This window comes from Copadichromis virginalis, linkage group LG4 (assembly GCF_057382275.1).
Source record: "Copadichromis virginalis isolate Kocher_CV1m ecotype Utaka linkage group LG4, C_Virginalis_male_GT1.1, whole genome shotgun sequence".
Taxonomy (NCBI): domain Eukaryota; kingdom Metazoa; phylum Chordata; class Actinopteri; order Cichliformes; family Cichlidae; genus Copadichromis; species Copadichromis virginalis.
Window position 1 is genome coordinate 11,419,358 of NC_140621.1, and position 21,205 is coordinate 11,440,562.

Genomic DNA, 21,205 nt, shown 5'->3' on the forward strand with positions numbered 1-21,205 from the left:
TGATTGGTATCGGAGGAATCGATATTTCAGGATCGATCCGCACATCACTAGTATTTTGGTCAGAGGACATATGCTGATGTTTTCTCGCGTGTGTTAATAAACTCATCGTTTGATTGCACTTTTCTGGGGCTTCCGTGGTTTGTGACACTGCTCTACATTGATCGATTTCGCGTCTTTCATGTCCTCTTTAATGAAGCAGGTTGAGATTTCTTTAGACTGGCATATGTTACATTTGTCCTAATCTTTAATCTTTATTACTGGATAACTGAGAACTGACACGGGTGGCATAAAGCAATAAAATCTGGAGAACACAATTGTCAGATATTTGGTATTATTTTTGTATTTTGCTGTGTGCACAGAACGGAAGCCACACGTGTGCTGTGTGGGACTCCTCCCCACCCAAAAAAACAAGAAAAAAAAAGAAATAAGAAAGATTATAACTGTAATAGACAAAAAAAAGCTTAGATCCCTATTCTTCGTGTTTTTTTTTATGTTTATGCAAAATTAGAACATTTTAAATGACGCAAACAGTCACGGTCTGTTTGCTGGTATGCGTAAATCACACTATCGCTGTCGTTTTAACTCTCGTTTCTCCCTAAGTTTCCTTTTCTTTCTTCTTCTTCTAAAACAGATCCGTTGCTGCGCCTTCTCATGGGTCAAAGCATGTGTCACTCACGTGGTTTGCCCAATGAGAAGACCGAGCGAGGACGAAGAGGCGGAGCGTGACGCAGATCGAGTCTTGGAAAACCACACGCAGCAGCGTTCAAGATTTAGTTGTTTCGTTTCCCACCTGCTGAGCTGACCGATCAGGCAGACAAACATCGATAAAGGTATTGATCGATTGGTTTGGGAGATGATTTCGCAGCGAGCGTTTCTGCCACGCTGTGATCTATTTGAAATCAAAAAGACTACTAAACCTTTTAAACGCAATACTGGCTGCTTAATGCGCATTAACGGATTAAATAGAGTGAAATAGTAGAAACTAACACAGCAGCACAGAAAACGTTTGTATTGTATTTTTAAATGCGCATAATCTGCCAGGCCTGCTCGGAGTGGTGAGGGAATTCTGCTTTTTGCACTTTACAGACTTTCACCGTGTGTCCAGCTCAACGATCCGCTGATCATCATCATCATGGCTCTGGATGGATGTGGCTTGTTCTGCAAATATATCCTCATCATTTTCAACATCATCTTCGCGGTAAGTCCGGCTCGATTTTAATACTGCGTGGTTAATTACGGGAGGGTAGAGGGAAAGGCCAAGCATGGCTTTCGTTTTCTTTCGCCTGTTTTGTGATCAATTCTTGAGATAAACGGGCAGAAAAAAGGCGTTTGTTTTTTTACATGAAGGATTAAAAGTTGTAATTTTGCGATGAAACAGGGGTGTTGTGCCAAAAAGTGGTTTCTGGTATTTGCCAAACAATTTGAACTTCTATTAATGAACTGTTGGACTCTAATCTGTAAAACACATTTCAAGTTGCAATAAATATAACAATAGTTCTCCAAAGATATTACAGGTGGTCTGGACTGGAATGGTTACAATGTGGGTACAATAAAAGAGTCTTACAGATACTTACAAAACAGGTCATTTATTTTATTTATAATCCCATAAATCACATTGGCTACAGTTAGTTTACTGATATAAGCAAAGACATTACACAAAATTAAAAAAAACAACCCACGTAGAAACGTAGACTGTTTTGCACACGATCACTTTTTGGAACAACACCAGGTTTCCTTGTGGTTTCGTTTCTTAGGATACCAAGAGAGGTTACTTTCATTTTCAGGAATCACCTTTACCATCAGTGTAAACTGTGTGCTTGGCACATCTATAAGCTGATAGGAACCCAACAGTATTTAATTTTTGAAATATATATATATATGTATGTGTGTGTGTGTGTGTGTGTGTGTGTGTGTGTGTGTGTGTGTGTGTGTATTAATAGTCACAAAAATAACAAAATAGGAGTTGTATGGGATGGGATCAAATTAAGACCCACCAATTCATTTTTGTTCTTAGCTATTTAGTGGGATTTCAGAAATGTGAGGTTAAATTGTACAGACTCTTTAAAATAAGGCAGTATCTCTGATGAGTGGAAGAAGAATAAAGCCGTCTGAAAAGAAGAAGTGAAAACTTTCCTAAACAGCATGAACAATGCTGCCGCGGATAGATGATTACCCTTCACACCTCGGTGTTTTGTGCAGCAACTGAGAAACCAAATGCCACCACGTCAGAGTCTTAGCTTACACTATACTTCAAAGTCCATAATAGACTTTGAATCATGTAGTCCCCACTAAGGCTCCTCAAAAGCTGGTATGTCCTCAATCTCAGCTTTCACCTGTTTCTTTCTGACCCTCCTCCACCTCGTCTCCTGACACCACTTCCAGAGTTGTGAGTAAAATCCTGTCGGCCTCATTTAGCCATCACATCGTTCTGTGACCAAACAAGACCTGAAACATGTTTCTATGAAACACGATATGTAAATTATATGTAATAAATGTAAATATTTAAAAATAAAATCTTTTGAGTGCCGGACAAAAAGACTGATACAACATGGTATCACTGCGACATTTTCAACTTCTTTAATTCTATAAACTCTGTCTTATTGCAACATTTGTAGCAGGTTTCAGTGCCAGTGTTGGTATGCTTGACAATCAAAAAAACAAAGCGAGAGAACATTATGGTATTGGATAAAATACTAAATAATACTTTATACTATAATACTAAATGGTTTAACTTTTCTATTTTAACTGTTCTTCTTGGTTCTGTATGACATCAACGAGAGCAAAATCCTTAATGTGGTCATCACAGCATCAGTCCCGCCCACATCCCGTGTAAATGTTATGCTTGCGAGGGACAGCCAATCAGAAGAAAGCTGTCTTAAATGCCTGAAATGCCAATTTCTTGGTTGTTTGTCCCCTCTGCCAGCTGTTCTGCACAGTGTGAAAAACACTCATCTGTCACACAGCATGGTTTATAAATATAGACCCTAAAAACCTATATTTCAGTAACCAGATGTGAAAGTAACCAAGAATGTTGTTCATTACACTTTTGTCCTGGTTTTATTTCCTCATGTGACAGGTGGTGGGGTTTGCCTTCCTTGGACTTGGTTTGTGGTTGAGGTTCAGCGACAACACAAGAGCGATCTTCCATGTGGAGGAATTAAGCTCCAGCGCATTTGTTATGGGTCGGTGCATTTATTAGGTCGAAGAATCACGATGGTACATTTTGCTCCGATGCATATTTAACAGACAGAAACGGCCCTCTTTCCCGCTCCGTTTTGTTAACAGGTGTGACTGTGCTGATCGCTCTCGGGGCAGTGATGCTGTTTGTGGTGATGTTTGGAGACTACGGTGCCTGCAACGAGAAGAGATGCGCTCTGCAAGTGGTGAGTTGTTTTGATGGGTAATGCATGTTGGCTTACAGTCTCACTTTTCCGTAAAGATGGGTGTCAGACCAGCTGTTTCCTGTGCTGTGAACACAAAACCCTGTGTCGCACAGTGGTTACACCTTTTAACTGTTATGGGAAAGTTTTAGGTTGCTTTTTAGGTTTAGTCAGAGAAACCAAAACAAAAATGTGTTAGTAATGTTTAGTATACCCCTAGTAATCCCATTTGGTCTCGTTTCTTAGGAGTCATTAAATAAAATAAAATTAAAAAAAACCGCCCTGAACAAGAAGTGCCCTGCAAAGACATGTTCAGAACAAGCTTAAATACCCCGCTGCTTCCTGGAGGACTCCTTTATTCATTAACTTTATGGCAAATTTTAACGTTACTGTTCAGGCTTTTATCTGTGTTTAACAGGAAGACGGTGAAACGTTTTAAAACCACCCCAGTGCCAGCATCAGAGGTTAAGGTGAATGCTGGAAATGGTGCTTAAATGTTAGAGCACATGCATCACCTACATGCTGGTGCAAATGGTAAAATCTGTGTAAAGTCGTTATTCAGATCAGATCCTTGATTCTAACGTGTACATCAAGTTCAACAAGTTGTTACAACATAATTTCTGTGGAACCACAGAGACAAGTCAGAGTGCCAGAGGAAAGTAATTAATAAGCTGCTCTCCGAGTACTCAGTCTTCTCCATTCATCGATGACACAATGAAACAGGAAGGAAGGAAGGACGGCTATTTACAGAGCTTCTGCTCCCTCCATCAGTCAAATAGTCTAAGATGATATGAGATACAAGGCAGGTTAACATCATGTGGCATACTAAGTGTTAAAAGCCGACTTTGTTTAAAGTCAAACAAAAGCCGAGCGTAGCATTGTGGTAAAAACCAAAAGCTTTGTTTTTATTGATGCTACTGTCATTATTGGTTCTGTTTATATAGTTGGTTCCCCATTGATTCCCCTTATTGCTGCCAGATCAGTAAGCCTACTAAGGTTTTTAGCATGAGTGCAAATATTTTATCCTATCTGAGTCTAAACACAGTGTAGAAATAGAGTGCAGAAAGGTTGGCGTGTGTCTCTGGTCTGCAGGAGCTGCACGGCTAAAGGTTTAGAGATTTGCAATGCAAAACTGTCCCAACCCCACCAATCAGACAAGGTCTTCGCGCAACTGCATTGAATTGTGCAATTCCATTCTTGGATCATGCACTAGAATATCATGACTTTAAATATTAAAAGAGGTTTATAATTGTTAGCCTCAATGACCGAAGTTAGGAACTTCAAGAAAGCTAGCTAATTGCTTTCTTTTAAAGACAGAAGGCCAACATATGGATAAGAAAGTTTGGCCAGCTGGATAAAAGAAAAGAATCTGGTCGTTTATTTCTTTTAACCACCCAAAAGACCACACTGACTCACTGCTCCATCTTTTGGTTTAGATTGGTATTACATCAAAAGTACAGCACAGCTCGAGCTCAACTTAAGTTGATGTCTCTTCAACACAACATGCAGATGTTTTGCACATAAAGTTGCAGAATTTGTTTCTTCACATCTTGCTGAAAGCTGTAGTTACTTTTGGGAGGTCTGAAACACAGGAGTGTGCAAGCACCTTTTGAGCATCTTATATGATGCAGAGGTTTTTGAACCACTTAAACATTTGGCCTTTTGATTCAGACCTTTATCCAGGTTCAGATACACAGAACATTTGATTGCATCGTGTGAAGTGTATTGCCCAGTTGGCCTTGACAGAGGATATTTTGTAACTTTGTGTGTAATCACGCTGACGAAACAGGCAACTGGCAATAATCACACAGTGACCTCTGTTTTCTTGGCTGTTTTTTTCCCCTTTGCTGTGCAAATGTACGGTGTCCTAACTGTAAATTACATCCTCGGGTCAAGCCCTCTTGGTTTTTAAGGATGTTAAAGTTAAAGGAAATTAATGGATGTCCAGTACCAGTTAAATGTTTTGCTCTGAAATCTTCAGGCTGTATCAAACCTGCAGGAAGAATCCCAGATGCAAGGAAGGGATAGGGAATTTGAACATTTAGTCAAGCTTGAAACAGGTCCTTGTTAGAATTTACTGCAATGTTAAGCCTCGTCTTCTCTTGATGCACCCACATAAAACTGGAAAAGCTGTTTCACTTCCTGTTCCTATGTGTTTAAAAGTGTTTAAGTTAACAGAGTTCTTCCTGTCCCTTCAGTTCTCCGCCCTTCTGGCCATACTGGCTACACTGGTAGTTGTTGTTGGAGTGCTTGTCAACATTAAAAGCAATGAGGTGAGAGAAAATACTGATAAAAGGGATGAAAATCAATTAATGTGTCCAGTATGTCCTGACCATAAGATTGTGTTTTGATCTCTCATGTTAAAGGTTGGACTCAGGTTTGCCGAGTTCTATGCTAGCTTGTATACTATCTATGTGGCCAATCAAGACCCAGGAATTGCTGTCACACTCACCTTCATCCACAACACTGTACGTATATAAGCTGCTGTTTTTCATTTTTACCTAATACTAAATTTTAACTCTTACTTCCTGTATACTCAAGTCTTTTCTGCTTTATGCATACAAGTTATATGGCTGATACACACCGAGAAGACATCACTGTCAGCTGTTTCCATCAATTCCTGTGGAAGCAGTAAAGGTGTTTAGTTTCTCCACAGGGCTGCGCAGGGTAGTGTTTAAGACTTGTTTTTTGCCTCCCTTCACCTCTTCCTTCATCTGCCTGCTTTGCAGCTTCACTGCTGTGGATTAACTGGCGTCTCCATAATAGAGCTCGTTAAGCAGACCTGCCCCGAACCAGATGGGTTTTTTGAACGCATCAAGATGGATGTAAGTTGGTGCCAATAAATGAAGCCGTTTACAGTGGTCCTGCCACCACTGCTTTACCTCTTTCACTCAGCTGTACTGTACTAGATGCTCAGTTTGTTCGGTCTTCCTGCAGAGCTGTCCTGGCGTCATTGCAGATGTCTTTATCGGTAAAGCACCAATGATGATGGGCATCTTCGTTGGAACTGGAGTGCTCCTGGTAGGCAAATAATGCATGTTTACTTTGCAACAAGTAAAGCTTCAAATGAGTTGGCAAATGCTACAAATAGTAGGGAAGAAGATAGCACAGTCTGTTGTTCCTGTTACTATTAGTCTATACACAGTACTAAAGGTTCTATATTGTTGTTCATGTCAATGGCCATACATTAATCACTTTGCACTCTTCTCTCTTAAATACTTCTTTCCCCTCCCTTTTCGAACTTTTTCTTCTCATTTTATTTCCCCAATCATTCCAAAGTTCATTGCTCTGATTTGCAGCATTACCCTCAGCAGAAAGATCGTTTCTGCCTCAACACCTCAGTACATTATCCTGACTCAGACCACTTCTACTCAGGCTAACTTTCTGCCAGCTCAGCATGAAGTAGTCACCAGCACACGTGCTGACCAGGAGCCGGTCTTTTTCACTCCTCTCAGCGCAGCCAACATCCCTGTGGCTTATGCTTAGTGCACTCTTCATTCTCACTGCGCTTTTCTCGCCATTTTGATTTTACTCCACATTGCTTTAGTGTGAATTACACATACTCTATCTGCTGCTCTCAGCATTGTCTCAAATTTTTATCATTAGCAGTTATAGGAGAAATCCAACCTAACACACACACACACACACACACACACACACACAACTCAGCTTACAGTTGACAGGTTTGACAGCAGATCACAGCATTTAGCAAATGAGTTTTCACATTTTTAAAATCACCAAAGTTGCTTCATCTGCAGAAGGATTGACATTTGCTGGCAAAACAGTATAAGAAACCCTCTGGCGCTCTGAATATTCCCTCCACCACTAGTCAACTCTTCAATCTTTACTTTAGTGCCTTTAAACACACACGGCCAGTATATCAACAGGGTTGGATTTGTCCTGTTTGTTTCGACTTCTCTCTCACACTTTCTCAAACACTTCTGTAGCTGCGTGCTATCTGATTGCTGTGGCTGGAAGGTCTAGCCTCCTTCACACTCTTTCACCTGTTGCTGGTTCAGTTCTCGGGATGATGTAGTGGGTTGGTCATTGCATAGCTCTTTATCCCATCCCTGCTCTTTACTTGCCCTCCTCCTTTGTCTGCACAACAGATGATGGCCATGGTCTGCGCCATAGTTCTCCTGAACCAGCTCAAGAATGCCCATCAGGAGAGGACAGTGTACTACTCAAATGTGTACTAAGAGGCGGATTAGGGTTTTACACCCTTAACCACTTCCTGTCAAAGGCCACTGCTTTACATACAAGCAGCACATCAGTGTTTACATATTTTCCTTTAGCTATGATTACATTACTTCAGAACCATATTTTGATTAAAAGGTGTTTTTTTTGGGGGTTTTTTTTTTTTTTTTTTTTTAGACATTTAGCTTAATAAATCCTGTAACATGTGCACTAACCTGACAGGCCTCTAGATTATTGTGGCCAAACCCAGCCATGAGAACACATTAACAAATTCAGCTGGTAAAACATGAATTTTATTTTTTTTTAAACATTTTTTCTCCTGAAAAGTTACGCTGTTTATTTATGAATGAGTATTAGGGCCACGTTAAAGGGGGAAGAGAAACAACGTGGCCATGAGCATACGGACGCTGAAGGTGCAGAAAGATGCATCTGGTTAAAATGAAATAGCTTGAGATGGACCGATGCAAGGACATTTATGGTCACACTTGTGCAGTACAGATGTTGTACCAAAAAAACACAAGTTTCATCAGCTTAACTCAATGAGGCAGTCTATAGAATAAAAAAAAAAAAAAAAAAAAGACAAAATCTCCACATTTTCATTATTATTATTAATTTTGAGAATCGTTCCCCCTTCATGTGACCCTAAAACTAATAGTTTGTGTCTGTTGCACACAGTAAAAGTCACTGGATATGGTGAGTCATGACTGTTAAAAGGGAGTCAGTGTATCATCTTTGTTATAGTAGAGGTCCAATTACAGCAAGGTGTAGCATGGTGGGTGTCATCGCTCTAATGTGAGCTTCAATTTCACATTACTTTTTAGTGGCTGTATACTAGAGTATTGTTAAGAAGTGCATTCCTTTTAGATTTCTGGTAGAGGTTGCAGAGGGCCAAAGAGCAGGTCAAAAAACAAGAACAGCAAAAAAGACAGCCAGGTACCCGAGAGGTTCAGTTTTAGGTCAAACTGTTTAAACATTCCAGACTCAATGCTTCAGAAGACTTGTTTCTGTAAAAGCTTTCATCCTGAGAAAAGGGAAAAAAAAATAAGCTCACATTTCATTCCTTTGTATTTTGCTTGTTAACATTTTTTTTTTTTTTTAAATGACACAATGTTAACCGTTTTGCTGATAAAAAAAATAAATAAATTTCAAAGGCTAAATGCCTCCAGTTGTCTGTCACTTGTTTTCTTGCCCTGTACTACTTATTTGTACTATTTAGTTATAGAAGCAAAACCTCCAGAGACACTCGTTTCCATTAAGTGACAAAAATCAAGTTGCACTTGTGTAATACTCTTTATTTCGTTGCTTACACACCAGTGTTTGGACCTGTGGAGGAAAAAAAAAATGTTAATGTAGTCATTTCACGTAATAAATGAGAAACACTGAGCACTTTATTAGGAACACTGGGTAGCTGTGTGAAACCTGACCAGGTGGTTTCTGTGAATGGAAACTCCAGTAATATGAGCTCCAAGGATAATTTATGTAGCTACATTACTGATCACACCATGCTTTACAACTTTAAGTTTATCGCAGAATGACAGCGGAGCAGGAAATCATGCCACCCTCCACTTTTTGTATTTAACCTCTTTTATATTTAAAAAAAAAACAAAAAAAAAAAACTGGTAAGGCTTCTGGCTTTGGTGTAATGTCTCAGAATTGTACTTTTGGCTCGTTTAACCACCAAATAACCAGCGCAACGACCCATCTGGGTATTGTTACTGCATGTGGTTTGCAACAACAATGGCAGCAAGGTCACAAACCCCTCACGGATCAAACAGAAAACTTTGCAATGTGTTAGAACAGGAAGTACATAATGTGCAAGTCTGCATCATTGTGATTTCAGCAGACTAGAATCTGAAAGCATTTCCCATCCTTTTAGTTTTTTTGGATATTAACTAAGGGTTTGAGAAAAATATTACATTTAAAATGGGGCGATCGTGGCTCAAGAGTTTGGAGTTCGCCTTGTAATCGGAAGTTGCCTACTGGTGGTGGTCAGAGGGCCCGGTGGCGCCAGTGTCCGGCAGCCTCGCCTCTGTCAGTGCGCCCCAGGGTGGCTGTGGCTACAATGTAGCTTGCCATCACCAGTGCGTGAATGGGTGTGTGAATGGGTGGATGACTGGATGTGTAAAGTGCTTTGGGGTCCTTAGGGACTAGTAAAGCGCTATATAAATACAGGCCATTTACCATTAAAATGACAGATTTCTGCCATTTCCCCCCCACTTTGTTATGTTTTCACAGAGTGAAAAATGATTTGATACACAAACTTAGGCAACATCAGTAATCGGCTGTAAACCCTCTGGCGTCAACGACTGCTGAAGCTCAAGGAAACTGACAAAAAAAAAAAAAAACCAAAAAAACTTAAGAATTTTTACATTTGGCTTCAGATGCTTTCAGGTCCTGTTTGTTTTTGAAACTTTCTGCCTCAGGTAGTGAAAAGTGTTGAGACCAACTTCCCCGTTTAGGCACATTCTTTTATTTACCGGGTTCACGTGTTTAGTTATCGCCCATCAGTACCCAGCGGTGCCTTGGCCTTTGTAGTTTAAGAATTGCCGTTCAGGTTGAGCATTAGACTGAATCTCAATGGAACGTCGAGTTCCTTTAGCGCTACATATACACAGTCATGCTACAACACGGCCTCCACCACACTGAACAAGTGATTCTTTAGAGCTCGTTCTTTGCTTCAAGTTCATCATTCTTTCCAAAGAAGGCATTTATTTAGATGCGATGAGCTAAGTCTCACCTGGCCCCTCTGTTTTTGACTATTACCACATTACACAACGTAAATGTCAACTTGCGTCATCATGTTCTGAGGTTTTCCTGCACATTTGTTAGCAAATTTTCAACCACTGAATCCTTATCGCTTCATCGTCTACTTGGGTGACGTATAGAATGAAAAGTTAGAAAACCTTGTTTATCTAGAAGTCTGCAGATATCAGATTTTATTAACGAGTGTTTAAATTAAAACAATTTTCAGTCAGGAATCAAAACTTTTCAAAATTGGAACAAGTATTTTTATACTTTTAAATGAACAAGCTGCCCAGTGTTTCATTTCTCTTTATGGTCTTACCTTCGAGGCATCTTAGGGTGCAGTCATCAGAGCACAATTCTGTCAGGCACAAGAAGTGGATCTGAGTGAGGAGGGAAAGAAAAACCAAAAACAATAGCATTACTACCCGAGTTCACTTATCTGCACTGGGCCTGAACATGAATGTAACTTATACACAAACAGCTGTTTACTTGTGTGCATCTTAGGTGTGAAATACCTCTGGGTCTTCTCGGAGGGAGCCCCCTTTAGTCATGTGTGGTGGAAGAGAGAGGAAGCTGTAAATTGCGATCTTCCGGACCTGCAAGTCCGAGGTCGGAAGCATCTGCAAAACCCCCAGGCTGCTGCAGCTGAACGACATAACAGTGACATGCCTTTACAACCAAAGACTGACCAACAACTGGCATTAAAGAAGCCCCCTTCTTTAATGTTGGAGATTTGTGGCTGCAAGGTTGCCTTCACACAGAGTCAGCAGTAATTTTGGCAAGACAACGCAAATCTTCATTAAAAAGATCATGGCAGCTTTAAAATCAAAGCAGTACAAACATCCACACACTGTGTTACTAAGTAATGCCCACCTGACTGAGTTTGAATTGTGGAAAGTGGAATTTGTGACACGAGGCTTTAGTAAAAATCCACCAATCATTTCCTCCAAGATGGTTAAGATTTTTGTTTTGTTTTTTCTTTGCATATTTTGCGGGTTTCACGCAGCTTTCAGGAACAGGTTTTAACCTCATACTCATCTACTTGCAGAGGCATGACTGGCATCTATTAGTGCACTAATTGATTAGCAAGCTTTGCAAAGTCAATGGCATTTCTTAAATTGCTGGCACAGCTATCAAATTTACAATTAAAATGGCCGTTTATACTGTTAAACACGTGTCCTTTAACATGAACAACCACAGAGAAACTGTTTTGCAATTAACTAGAAAATTAGTACTTACTAATACAACTACAGTTTCATGCAGTGTGTCCATATCCCCGAGCACACTAAACCACTGATCATGTTAAATGGTTACTGGGGCAGCCAGCAATATGAACAACAAGACCATCTGTGAGGACGTCATTTTCCTCCTTGTATAAACATACCCATCATAAACAAGAATCCCACTGGGATATGGAGCGTCAGTGTAAGCCAGGCAGGAGTGAACCAGCAGCACAAGTGTGGACTCTGAGGGGTCCTTCAGGCTAACCTCCACATAAACTGTTCTGCCCTGCAAGAGGCTGAGAGGGAGGTGAGCTTCAGGGTGGTAGCTGGTGAAAGACTCATCTGCAGGGAAAAAGAAAAACGCTTTAATAAAGTGTTTAAGAATACTCTGCCTACTGGCTCCACGCTATGATCTGGTGCTTGAACAGAACACAGATGTTAAAGAAAAATTACCTTCGGCAATTCTCAGTTGCACAGTGACAGCGGCTGGTGTTGGCTGTGAGAGAGGAAGAGGAGGCTGTTCATCCATCACATGAAACTTCACTTCACCTGGAGAATCTGCTGAGGAACTACATCCCACCATAAACCTGTGGAGGGAAGGAGACTGACGCATACGAATTTTTTTGAAACAATATACATTTGAAAAGCAGCTGATCAAAGCACTGCTTAAAGAACAAAAACAAAATGAAAGAGAACAATGGAAACAAGAACAAGCTGAGGATGAAGCCTTGATGGCGCACTTGTGAGATTAGAAAGCCTTTTACAAGATCCTGGTATCTTATTTACCTAAAGGCAGCTGGTTTGGTGTCAAACTGTGCGCCACACAAGAAGCAAGTGACTATGTAAATACAGAAGCCGTGGAAAAACATTTACCACCACAGAGAAAATACAGAATGGCCACTGTGCAGTGGGCCAGGTACATAATTCAGTTGTGAAGATCTAATATTTATGAGATTTTGATGAGTGTCATAACAGCTGGGGGAGGCATCTTTTCTGAGCAGCTGAGACTAAGTCATTTTCATCTTTCACTTCCTATTGAACCCATCGACAGCTGAGAGTTTTAAATAGGGATGAGAAATGATATAAAACGAGGTACTTCTCTTTCATGTTGCAATTTGTCATTAAAGGAAATATAGTTAAAAATATCAATGTGTTGGAATCAGCACCCTCCATCTGTCAGCTGAAAGTGAACAGTTTAAAGATTGGACGATTGTCATGGCATCAAAAATGGTGGACATGGATTAAAGCTGAAAACACTTTGCCTCCATGTTGGACACCTGTGGACAAATAGCAAGTACTTTTTTTTTTTTTTAATTTCCCCACAAAACACTGGTTGAGAAAGATTGAGCACATTTGCTCAAACTGTTGACAAACCACAGAACAATGACTTTGCTTTTCCTCACTTCCTGTTATAAATCACCAAAAAGTAAAAAATATTTCCCAAACAAAAAAGGTAAACTTTCGTACAAGTAGGAAAAACTTGATTCATTTCGATAATTGTAGCTCATGAAAGTCAAAGTCCAGATATAATCCAGTATAGCATTATCAAGGTATTTCAAGTTACTATTCAAACAGTTTAAATATTGTATCCTTGTCCAAGCACACAAGCAGGGTCATGTTGAGGTCAAATCAGAAGTCTGACAACCTTCAGACAAACGGGAGTATAAACCACAGAAGGATTTTGCAGAAACGGCGAATATTTAAGAGAAAACAATCTTTCCTGCTACAGCTGAATGCTTAAAGCTAAGTACTACAAGGCTGCTGGCAATTGTTACAAAAGCAAGTTTCCTGTAAACAGCAGTGACATACCTTAAAGGAGAACTTTCATGTGCAGAATTGCCGTTTTGGTAAGGATGTAAACCTCGAACTTCCAAAAGATGAACCACCGTCTCGCCAAGCATCTATCAAATAAATAAATAAATAAATAAATAAATAAATAAATATATTTTAAAAAGTTTTAATTTATTCTGCAACAGTGGCGTGTGTTTGTCCATTTTTCCTTCTTTTTGGGGGGTGGGGGGGGTCTACATGATGTGATAACATAGGAATGTGCCTTACATGTTTGTTTACTCCGCAGCCATCCAGAGGTACAATGTAGATGTCAAGATCAGGGGTCAACCTCTGCAGCGTGCAGGAAGCATTAATGTCCTCAGGGGAATGAGCCGGAGGAGCAACTGTGGGCTGTACTACAGAGTCAGGCACCGCAAAGACGCAGTACTGTCCCACTGTACAGCCTGCCGACACACATACAGAGTGGGAAATAATTATTGGATCCCCTGCTAACTACAAGAAACATTGTGCCGCTGTGCTTGCAAACAAGGATCTCACCACCAAGCACCAAGTCATGTTTTGCTTGGGGATCAAATACTTATTTAAGGCTTCAAGCCTGAGAGTCGTTGCATTAGTCATTTGCTTTCCCCCTTTACAGTCGTCATCCTTTTAGACAAGTGTTTACAAGCTTTGTATTGTGTGAGACTTACCCTTCACAGTGTTTGAACAGCAGCCTAAAGAGTTACTGCAATCAGTATCTGACACAGATCCAAGGCCGCAGGGTGAGGCGGAGGGCGTGTACGTGTGGGCCTCGAGGTAATCTGAGAGGAAAGCAAACAAAACAAGGAGAACTTCTTATGGATGACTCAGCAGCATGAGATGGAAAATATGCAATACAGGTGTGTAATTACAGCCACAACATTAGGCCGAGGGTTTCCTGCCCCCTTGTGGTGGTGATCTGAAGTCAAAACACTGGTTTTCTGTTTAAGCACAACATTTCAGTGCAGTCAAACTAAAACTGTAAGACCAAACATTTAAACTGCAAGGCATTCAAGATTGATAAACCCTTAAATGTGATCATTTACCTCTCACTTTGTCTAGATTCTCTTTCGCATCTTCATCAGGTTTCTCAGATTGCTCATTATGGTGCTGCTGAGTAATATAATGTGAATATAAACTATGGAAAGGATTGTGCAGTGGCAGAGGGATGTTAAAATATCCTGCCATCATGCCATAGTCAAAGTCTGAGGGAAGCTGAGATTTAGCAGATTTGTTTTCAGAGTTTATGCTGCCTGTAGGATGGAGCTCGTTGCCTTCAGGCACTTTAGATGGGTAGTATAGATAATAGAAAGGACTATGCATCCAGTTATGAAAACCATACACTGATTGTGCAGGTGGAGTCAGATGTTGAGCCGGAGCAGAAGGTGCTTGAAGAAGATGGGGTGAAGCTGGAGAAACTTGGTTTCCAGGTCTGTAATACATCTGAGAGTAATGATAATAAGGGTGGTAGTAGTACTGGTAAGGATTTAGTTGATTGATGAATGATTGAGTGTGAGGAGGGCGTTGTTGAGGCTCAAGTCTATGATGGGGACCTTGTGAGACTGGAGGCAGCACTGCAGGAGACACCGATGCAGAGCGGCTTGCATCATTGTGCTCCAAATGTACTTTAGCAGACAAATTAGGATGTTTGATCTGCTCTGTGCTATATTTTTCAAAGTTCTTGTGTGCTTTTATGTAGGCATTCATGTTGTGCTCATTTACTGGAAGAATTTGTGAAGGAGGAAGTGGTGAGGAATTCGACAAGTTTGTTTCTCCAGGCATGTCGGGATGTGATGGAACCAGTCTTTCAGCCTCAACCCTTGAAATATGTGGAAAGTAATAGTAGTAAAGATATGGGTTTAGAAGGTGAGGAGCATGAGTTTCAAGGGTTTTGTCAACCAATTTAGCATTTTCCGGTTGGGCGTAGGGATAAAAGGTAGTCTCTGACACAGGTGGAGGGAACTGGTCCGAGGTGACTTTCCTGATGCTCTTAGACTGTTCAACATTGGGGGCCAAAGCTGAAAATTCATGTTTACGCAAGTGAGCTGAAGAGATTTCGTGAGAAACATCCAGACCTGAATCAGGGTTTTGAGGTTTGCCAGAAAGGGGGATTTTGGGGTGATGGTAGTAGTGGTAGTATGGATTGAAATCGTGTCTCAGAGGCTGGAAATGCAGCACTTCGAGCTGAGCTGGAAAGCCTGTAGGTGTGACACTGTGCTTCTCAGAGAACGCCAAAAAAGGAGTTTCTTGATTTTTTCTTCTTTCTGGGTTCTCCCGACGTAAATCTTCCATTTCTTCAACGAGTGACGGAGGACTGTCATACAGCTCCCAGAAAGGCATCTGGTAGACGTAGTAGGGTTGATAATCTGGCTGGAAATCAACAGGAGGGTGAAGCTGAGAGCTAGAAGTCGGCTCAGGAGTCAAAGATGCTGGAGTAGGAGAATCATATGAAGCATGTACTTTAGGACTGGCATAATTATGGTGATATGTAGGGTGAGGATAGTACGGTGGAGCCAGGTAGAAAGGAGGGGCCCATGGAAAAGGCTCCTGAGCCCCTAACATAGGTTCTTCTGCCCCCCTGGTTAGATGAGCTGGGCTGTTGACCAGAGGCTGAGTGTTAACGGAGAGCTCTTCAGGAGAAGACATAGGGCAGGCAAGTGTGAAGATTTCCTTGCCTATCTGGAGAGGAAGTATATATTCTCCATCCTGGAGGAGGAAAAAACAAAAACATTAAAAGACCACAGGAAATGACAATATGCACATGTAGTAATCATCAGATACGATGATTATGCTGGAGAACCAGATGGGCTAAAGAGTCTTGTCTAGTCTGTCTTGTGTATAGTATGCTCTGAAGTTCACCTTTTCTGTGATGCCACATGTAATAAACGGAGCAGCAATTACAGTCTCTGCATCTTGCTTAGCCAAAGTGTAGCCACACTGCTCAGCCAACAGAGCTAGAGGGGTCCAATCTCCTCTCACTGCAGACAGAAGAGAAATAAAAGTTCATATTTGATTCAACATATGAGGGCAAAAGGCTAAACTATTATCTAAATTAAGTTTGATGCCAATAGAAAGAAAGGGGAGCCTACCATTTACTCTCTGCTTCTCCAAAGGAGTCGATTCATGTACTTTGACAGTCATCCCATGTGAAGAGCAGCAGAGGGAGGATAGCCCCACAGTGTGAGGGCTGATCTGAGAGACTGGACAGGACATCTTGACCGGGGTTCCCCTCCATAGCAGGGGCAGCACATAACTGCCATCCTGAATAAAAGCAGAGAGCATTTATACCACCCTTGGCTAAAAACACCCCACCTTAGACCATACATGCTCAGGATTTTAAAAGAAACATTTGCCAGATTCAAAGATTATTTAACGTGAATGTACAACTCATCTGATCAGTCAAAAGGAGGAAGGTTTTACAAAAAACTCAGTTTTTTTTCTAAATAACAACAATTAGCCCAGTTTTGGACATTTTTCATATAATTTGACACTTAAAACTGTATCAATGCAGCCATAAACAAACACACTACATTATTTTTTGTAGTTTTGGCTGTTTTGCCTCTCTGGCTTTAAAAGGGGAAAAAAAAACAAAACCATGTGATTGAAGTGTAAACTTTACTAAAAAATTGCATTAACTCCTTAGGAATAACAGTCATTTTTATACACAGTCCAACATTTTTCAGAGGTTCCACATAAACTGCTTAGACTTGGGGACAGCAGAAACTTTACAAGTGGAAAAAATCAATAATCTGGTGCAGTGTTAAAAAGAATGACTGCATTGACTGGCTCAGCTGCAACAACGGGCCTGGAAGACCACAGAAGACAACTAAAGTGCATGATGACAGAATTATTTCCATGGTTAAGAAAACCAACTGCACAACATCTAAGCAACTCAAGAACACTCTGGAGGAAGCAGACGGGTCATTGTCAAAGTCTAAAACAAAGAGAAAAGAGTTTATGACAAGACAAAACCTAGTAATACAAACACAACAACATGGCCACATTAGGCTTTGTCATAAGACATCTAAAGAGCCTGCACAGTTATGCAAAAAACAACCTTTAGACCCATCAAACCAAGAACTCGTACCAGAATGATGGGAAGAGGAAAAATGGCTTGTGATCTGAAGCACGCCACATCATCTGTCAAACACGGTGGAGATAATGTGGCACAAATTTTGTTCAGACAGAAAAAAAATAAAAAATAAATAAAAAAATCCAACTACCAGGAAATATTTACAGCTTCTTTTGAGAAGAGCAAATATTAATTTAAATGTTTTGGTTTTTTTTTCAAATCTGGATGCGTGTACCACTGTGCATGCAGCAAAACTGTGGAAGTTTGAATGCAGAGTTGAAGCAATGCCAGAACAAAGAAGTTCAAAAAGGAGTTATAAAGATATGATTTTCATGAGAAACAGATGTTGTATTTAAGTGAATGTCTGTTTAGTACGTTTGTTAGTCGTACTTATTCTGATTTTCCTATCAACATTCCAAAACTGGAGGTATTTTGCTTAGATGCGTGAAAGTTATAGAGTTTCATAAAGAAAATGTAAACGATCATTTAAATTTCACATATTTTAATAACAGAATATGTACTCTGTTTAAATCACTTTGTGTAATTTTTGAGTTATACTGCTAAACTGATTGGACAGCTCACAGTGCACAACACAGACATCACATCTAGATCGTGTAACTTAATTTACTGTGGTGGCGTCTGAAGGCAAAGTTACAAAAACTGTTTCAATTTTTTTTTTAAGAAACGTAAAAAATTAAAATCTAAGTGTAGCACACAGACACACGCACCTTTTGAATGACATGACAAGCGTAATATGGAACCATCAAACGGAGGTCTCTCCATGTGGTCTGAAGAGTATAACCACACTGTGGTGGTAGCTGGGACAGAGGCACCGATGATTCATTCGCTGGGACACAAATAGACGACACAAAATCTTAATTTTACTAATATTAAGAAACTGTTTGGGTTTCCCAAGAGAAACCTTAAAAAAAAGAAAAGAAGAAAAAAAAAGAAACACTGCAATATAGTGCAAGTATAAAATCCAGGCTACTGGAGCGCATAGACATGCAGAAGGTGTAGCATCACCTCGGTCCAGCAAGAGCTGTGCAGCTCGTCTCCTCCTGACAGTGAGGGTCATGCAGTCCTCCTCACACTCCACCACAGGGAGCAGCCTCTGCCAGCTCTCCACTGTGCTGCTGACCCGGTGACCCCTGAGCCTTGTCTGGCTTCCCAGAGACCGGACTGGTAAACAAAAACAAACCACCTCTGAGAATATGGTGTTAGTGTGAGGATTATACAGAATGTAAAGTGTGTGTGCGTGAGTGAAAGAGGGGGAAATTGGGAGTTTCATGTAGCAAACTAATGGATAAGAAAACTGGACACAAAATGCCTCTTATAGTGAAAAGATTCGTTTTAGTGGTAGAATAGTTTCTAATCATCATGAGGGATTAAAATGTACCAACTACTTTATAAAAATGACTAAAATTATCAAACTGGTTTCGTTAGGGGAGTATTAAAGTAGCAAAGTAAAACGCAAGCACAGTGAGGAGGAGCCTGGGGTCAGGTGAGTTCAGGACAGTGGCTTACCTGAAGCAGAGGACTCTGATTGGTAGTCGAGAGTTGGGACGTTTGGCTCCAGCTGGCCAGCGATGACAAACTTGCCGTAAACTACGTGCTTAATTTTCCCCTCTCTGCAGTCTCCATATGAATAAACCGGCTCGTCCTCGGCTTGCCTGGGGTTGTGACGGTCACTGACACCTGTAGGACCCGAAGAAGACGCCATTTTGGGTCTTAGTCTCTTCTCGGGCTTTTCTTCGGGGCTGCTGCTGGGTTTCTCTTTCCTGCTGTGGAGGTCGTCAGAGTTTAGGAGGTCTTCTGCGCGCCTTGAGCCGAGGTCCAACCGCTCTCCGACGTCAGGGCCGGAGGAATGACTGCTGCTGCTTTCCGTAGTTAAATGACCTTTGCTGTCATCAGGAGGAGAATTCGATTGGAAGGAGGACGCAGTAGGCTCACACCGGCTTACTAGAGGCAAAGCGATTGTTGTGATGGTGTAAATAAGCACAACACCGAAGTATCCTTTATGTTTGAAATGCATTGCCAATACGCGTTTTTGTCTTTGCACCAAAACACTGGGACGGAATGAAGGGCGGCAGTGTTTTTGTAGACTTCCTGTCAACGCACCTGGTCACTTAATTAGCCTTAATTGGCAAAGAGGCACGCGCTCTTACCCGTTACTGTCCCAAGTGTTTATGTTGGCGCTGTTAGCATCCAGCTGCTAATCTAATACCTTTTCCGTCTAGTTATATAGCGTGTGGGATATTATCAATTTAGCATACTACCAGTTAGTCTTATTTATATACTTTCCTTAACACACACAAGATATTTCGTGTTTGTCTTGAGGGTTGTTTTTTTTACTGATTTGGTCACACACTGTGTATAGACATGATTGTGAGTGATGTCTCGGAATAATCTGGGCCTTATTGCCAAAATTAAAATAGCATTGTGTCGCTTCAGCGATCCTGGTTTTGACTGTCACGAATCTTAAATGTGTATTTACGTCTCTGTCCACTAGAGGGCAGCACTGCATTGCACAAAGTCACCGAAGATTTGAAAAGCATTATTTTATGAACCCTACTGAAATCATGTAGACTTACTAATCTGTAAGTCTGGCTAACTGTGTATGTTTCATCTTCTAATACAGTTGAGTAGCTGGTTTTTTTCTGGACATGCATTTGCTCAGCTACACATGTGGCTCTGTCTTTCTGATAGATGCCATTTCATCCCTGAAATTCAGATCATTTGACCCCTGCCCTCTTTTTTTGTAAGTCATTTATTTTTATCTGCTGACAGAAAAATTAGTCAGAGGCTAAAAGTAACTCACACTGGAAGAATATTTCCCCACATAACTCCTGCTTTTACTTGCAATGATTCCACTTCCTTTCATTCATTTGCATTTTGCATTTTTTTTTCCAAACTGCGTTCATTTTTAATAACTTGCTGATAAACTCCCTTTGGAGAGACCTGCTCTTGGAAAAGACTGTTTAATGGCTTTGTCAGCAGAGAAAAACTGAACCGATCAACTGAGAAAGACGGTCAGCGATAGTTTGCCACCAACTCCATTCGACAGGCAGTGAGTGTGGAGCTGATATCAGTCATGCCATCAGATTGTGGTTCAGATCAACTGACGCCAGAGAGGGGCTGCGTCCTTACAGCATTATCATCAGTGCTGTGTTTCCGCAGCTACCATGAAGTTTAGAAGAGACTGCAGAGATAATGTTAACAGCTACGCTTCTTAAAGAGGACCCAGAGCTCTGTGTGTGTGTGTGTGTGTGTGTGTGTGTGTGTGTGTGTGTGTGTGTGTGTGTGTGGCGGCGGCGGCGGCGGTGGGGGGGTGTTGATCAGTTGATGGGCGCGGCAGTGGGATGACTCATATTTGGAGTTGCCTAGCTACAGGCACGAGTTGTTTTCTTTAGAGTCAGAGCATGAGTACAGTGTGCATGTCTGGCTTTCATTGAGATCGCAGGGCTTTGTGTGGGAGGCATAAACGCAGGGGTGACACCGAGCAGGAAGCGGGAGGAGCAGCGGGGACAAACTGGAGTTAAATGTAGTAATAAGAGCAAAGGGAAAGAAGGGGGAGGGCTACGAAAGAGCGCCCTGGGTGAGGAAGTGAATCAAGAATGAAAACGCCTAGCCAGTAACCATGGAGACAGTTTGGCTCAGCTAAATATGAGGCATTATCTTTTTTCCCCTCCTTTTTTATTAAATGTAAACGGTAGCTAGGGCACCACAGTCGACACACAAAACGTTCACCGCACACAAAGTTGTTCTGCAGCCTTCAA

General features: G+C 41.1%; 2 protein-coding genes across 4 annotated transcripts; one reads left to right on the plus strand and one right to left on the minus strand.

The window, feature by feature from the left end:
- Positions 1–708: 708 nt before the first annotated feature.
- Positions 709–8,162, plus strand: cd9r (CD9 molecule related). Of its 2 annotated transcripts, none has more exons than XM_085453538.1 (9): positions 709–830; positions 1,087–1,198; positions 3,077–3,182; positions 3,286–3,383; positions 5,579–5,653; positions 5,747–5,848; positions 6,110–6,205; positions 6,318–6,401; positions 6,660–7,030. In XM_085453538.1, exons 2-9 carry the CDS (start codon positions 1,133–1,135, stop codon positions 6,864–6,866), a joined length of 834 nt encoding a protein of 277 aa, XP_085309664.1. In that variant the 5' UTR covers positions 709–830; positions 1,087–1,132; the 3' UTR covers positions 6,867–7,030. The 2 variants fall into 2 exon arrangements, with proteins under 2 accessions (XP_085309664.1, XP_085309665.1); XM_085453539.1 differs by lacking the exon at positions 6,660–7,030 and adding an exon at positions 7,490–8,162 and having other exon boundaries at positions 713–830.
- A 615-nt stretch (positions 8,163–8,777) lies between these two features.
- Positions 8,778–19,564, minus strand: LOC146710877 (uncharacterized). Of its 2 annotated transcripts, XM_085453536.1 has the most exons (14): positions 18,954–19,564; positions 18,453–18,608; positions 18,155–18,273; positions 16,444–16,615; positions 16,214–16,332; positions 14,401–16,060; positions 14,026–14,136; positions 13,604–13,779; positions 13,355–13,446; positions 11,999–12,132; positions 11,707–11,887; positions 10,838–10,967; positions 10,642–10,702; positions 8,778–8,900 (listed from the first exon to the last, which is right to left on the minus strand). In XM_085453536.1, the coding sequence occupies exons 1-14, from the start codon at positions 19,459–19,461 to the stop codon at positions 8,881–8,883; spliced, it is 3,639 nt and encodes a 1,212-aa protein (XP_085309662.1). In that variant the 5' UTR covers positions 19,462–19,564; the 3' UTR covers positions 8,778–8,880. The 2 variants fall into 2 exon arrangements, with proteins under 2 accessions (XP_085309662.1, XP_085309663.1); XM_085453537.1 differs by lacking the exons at positions 8,778–8,900; positions 10,642–10,702; positions 10,838–10,967; positions 11,707–11,887 and having other exon boundaries at positions 12,019–12,149.
- Positions 19,565–21,205: the final 1,641 nt, after the last annotated feature.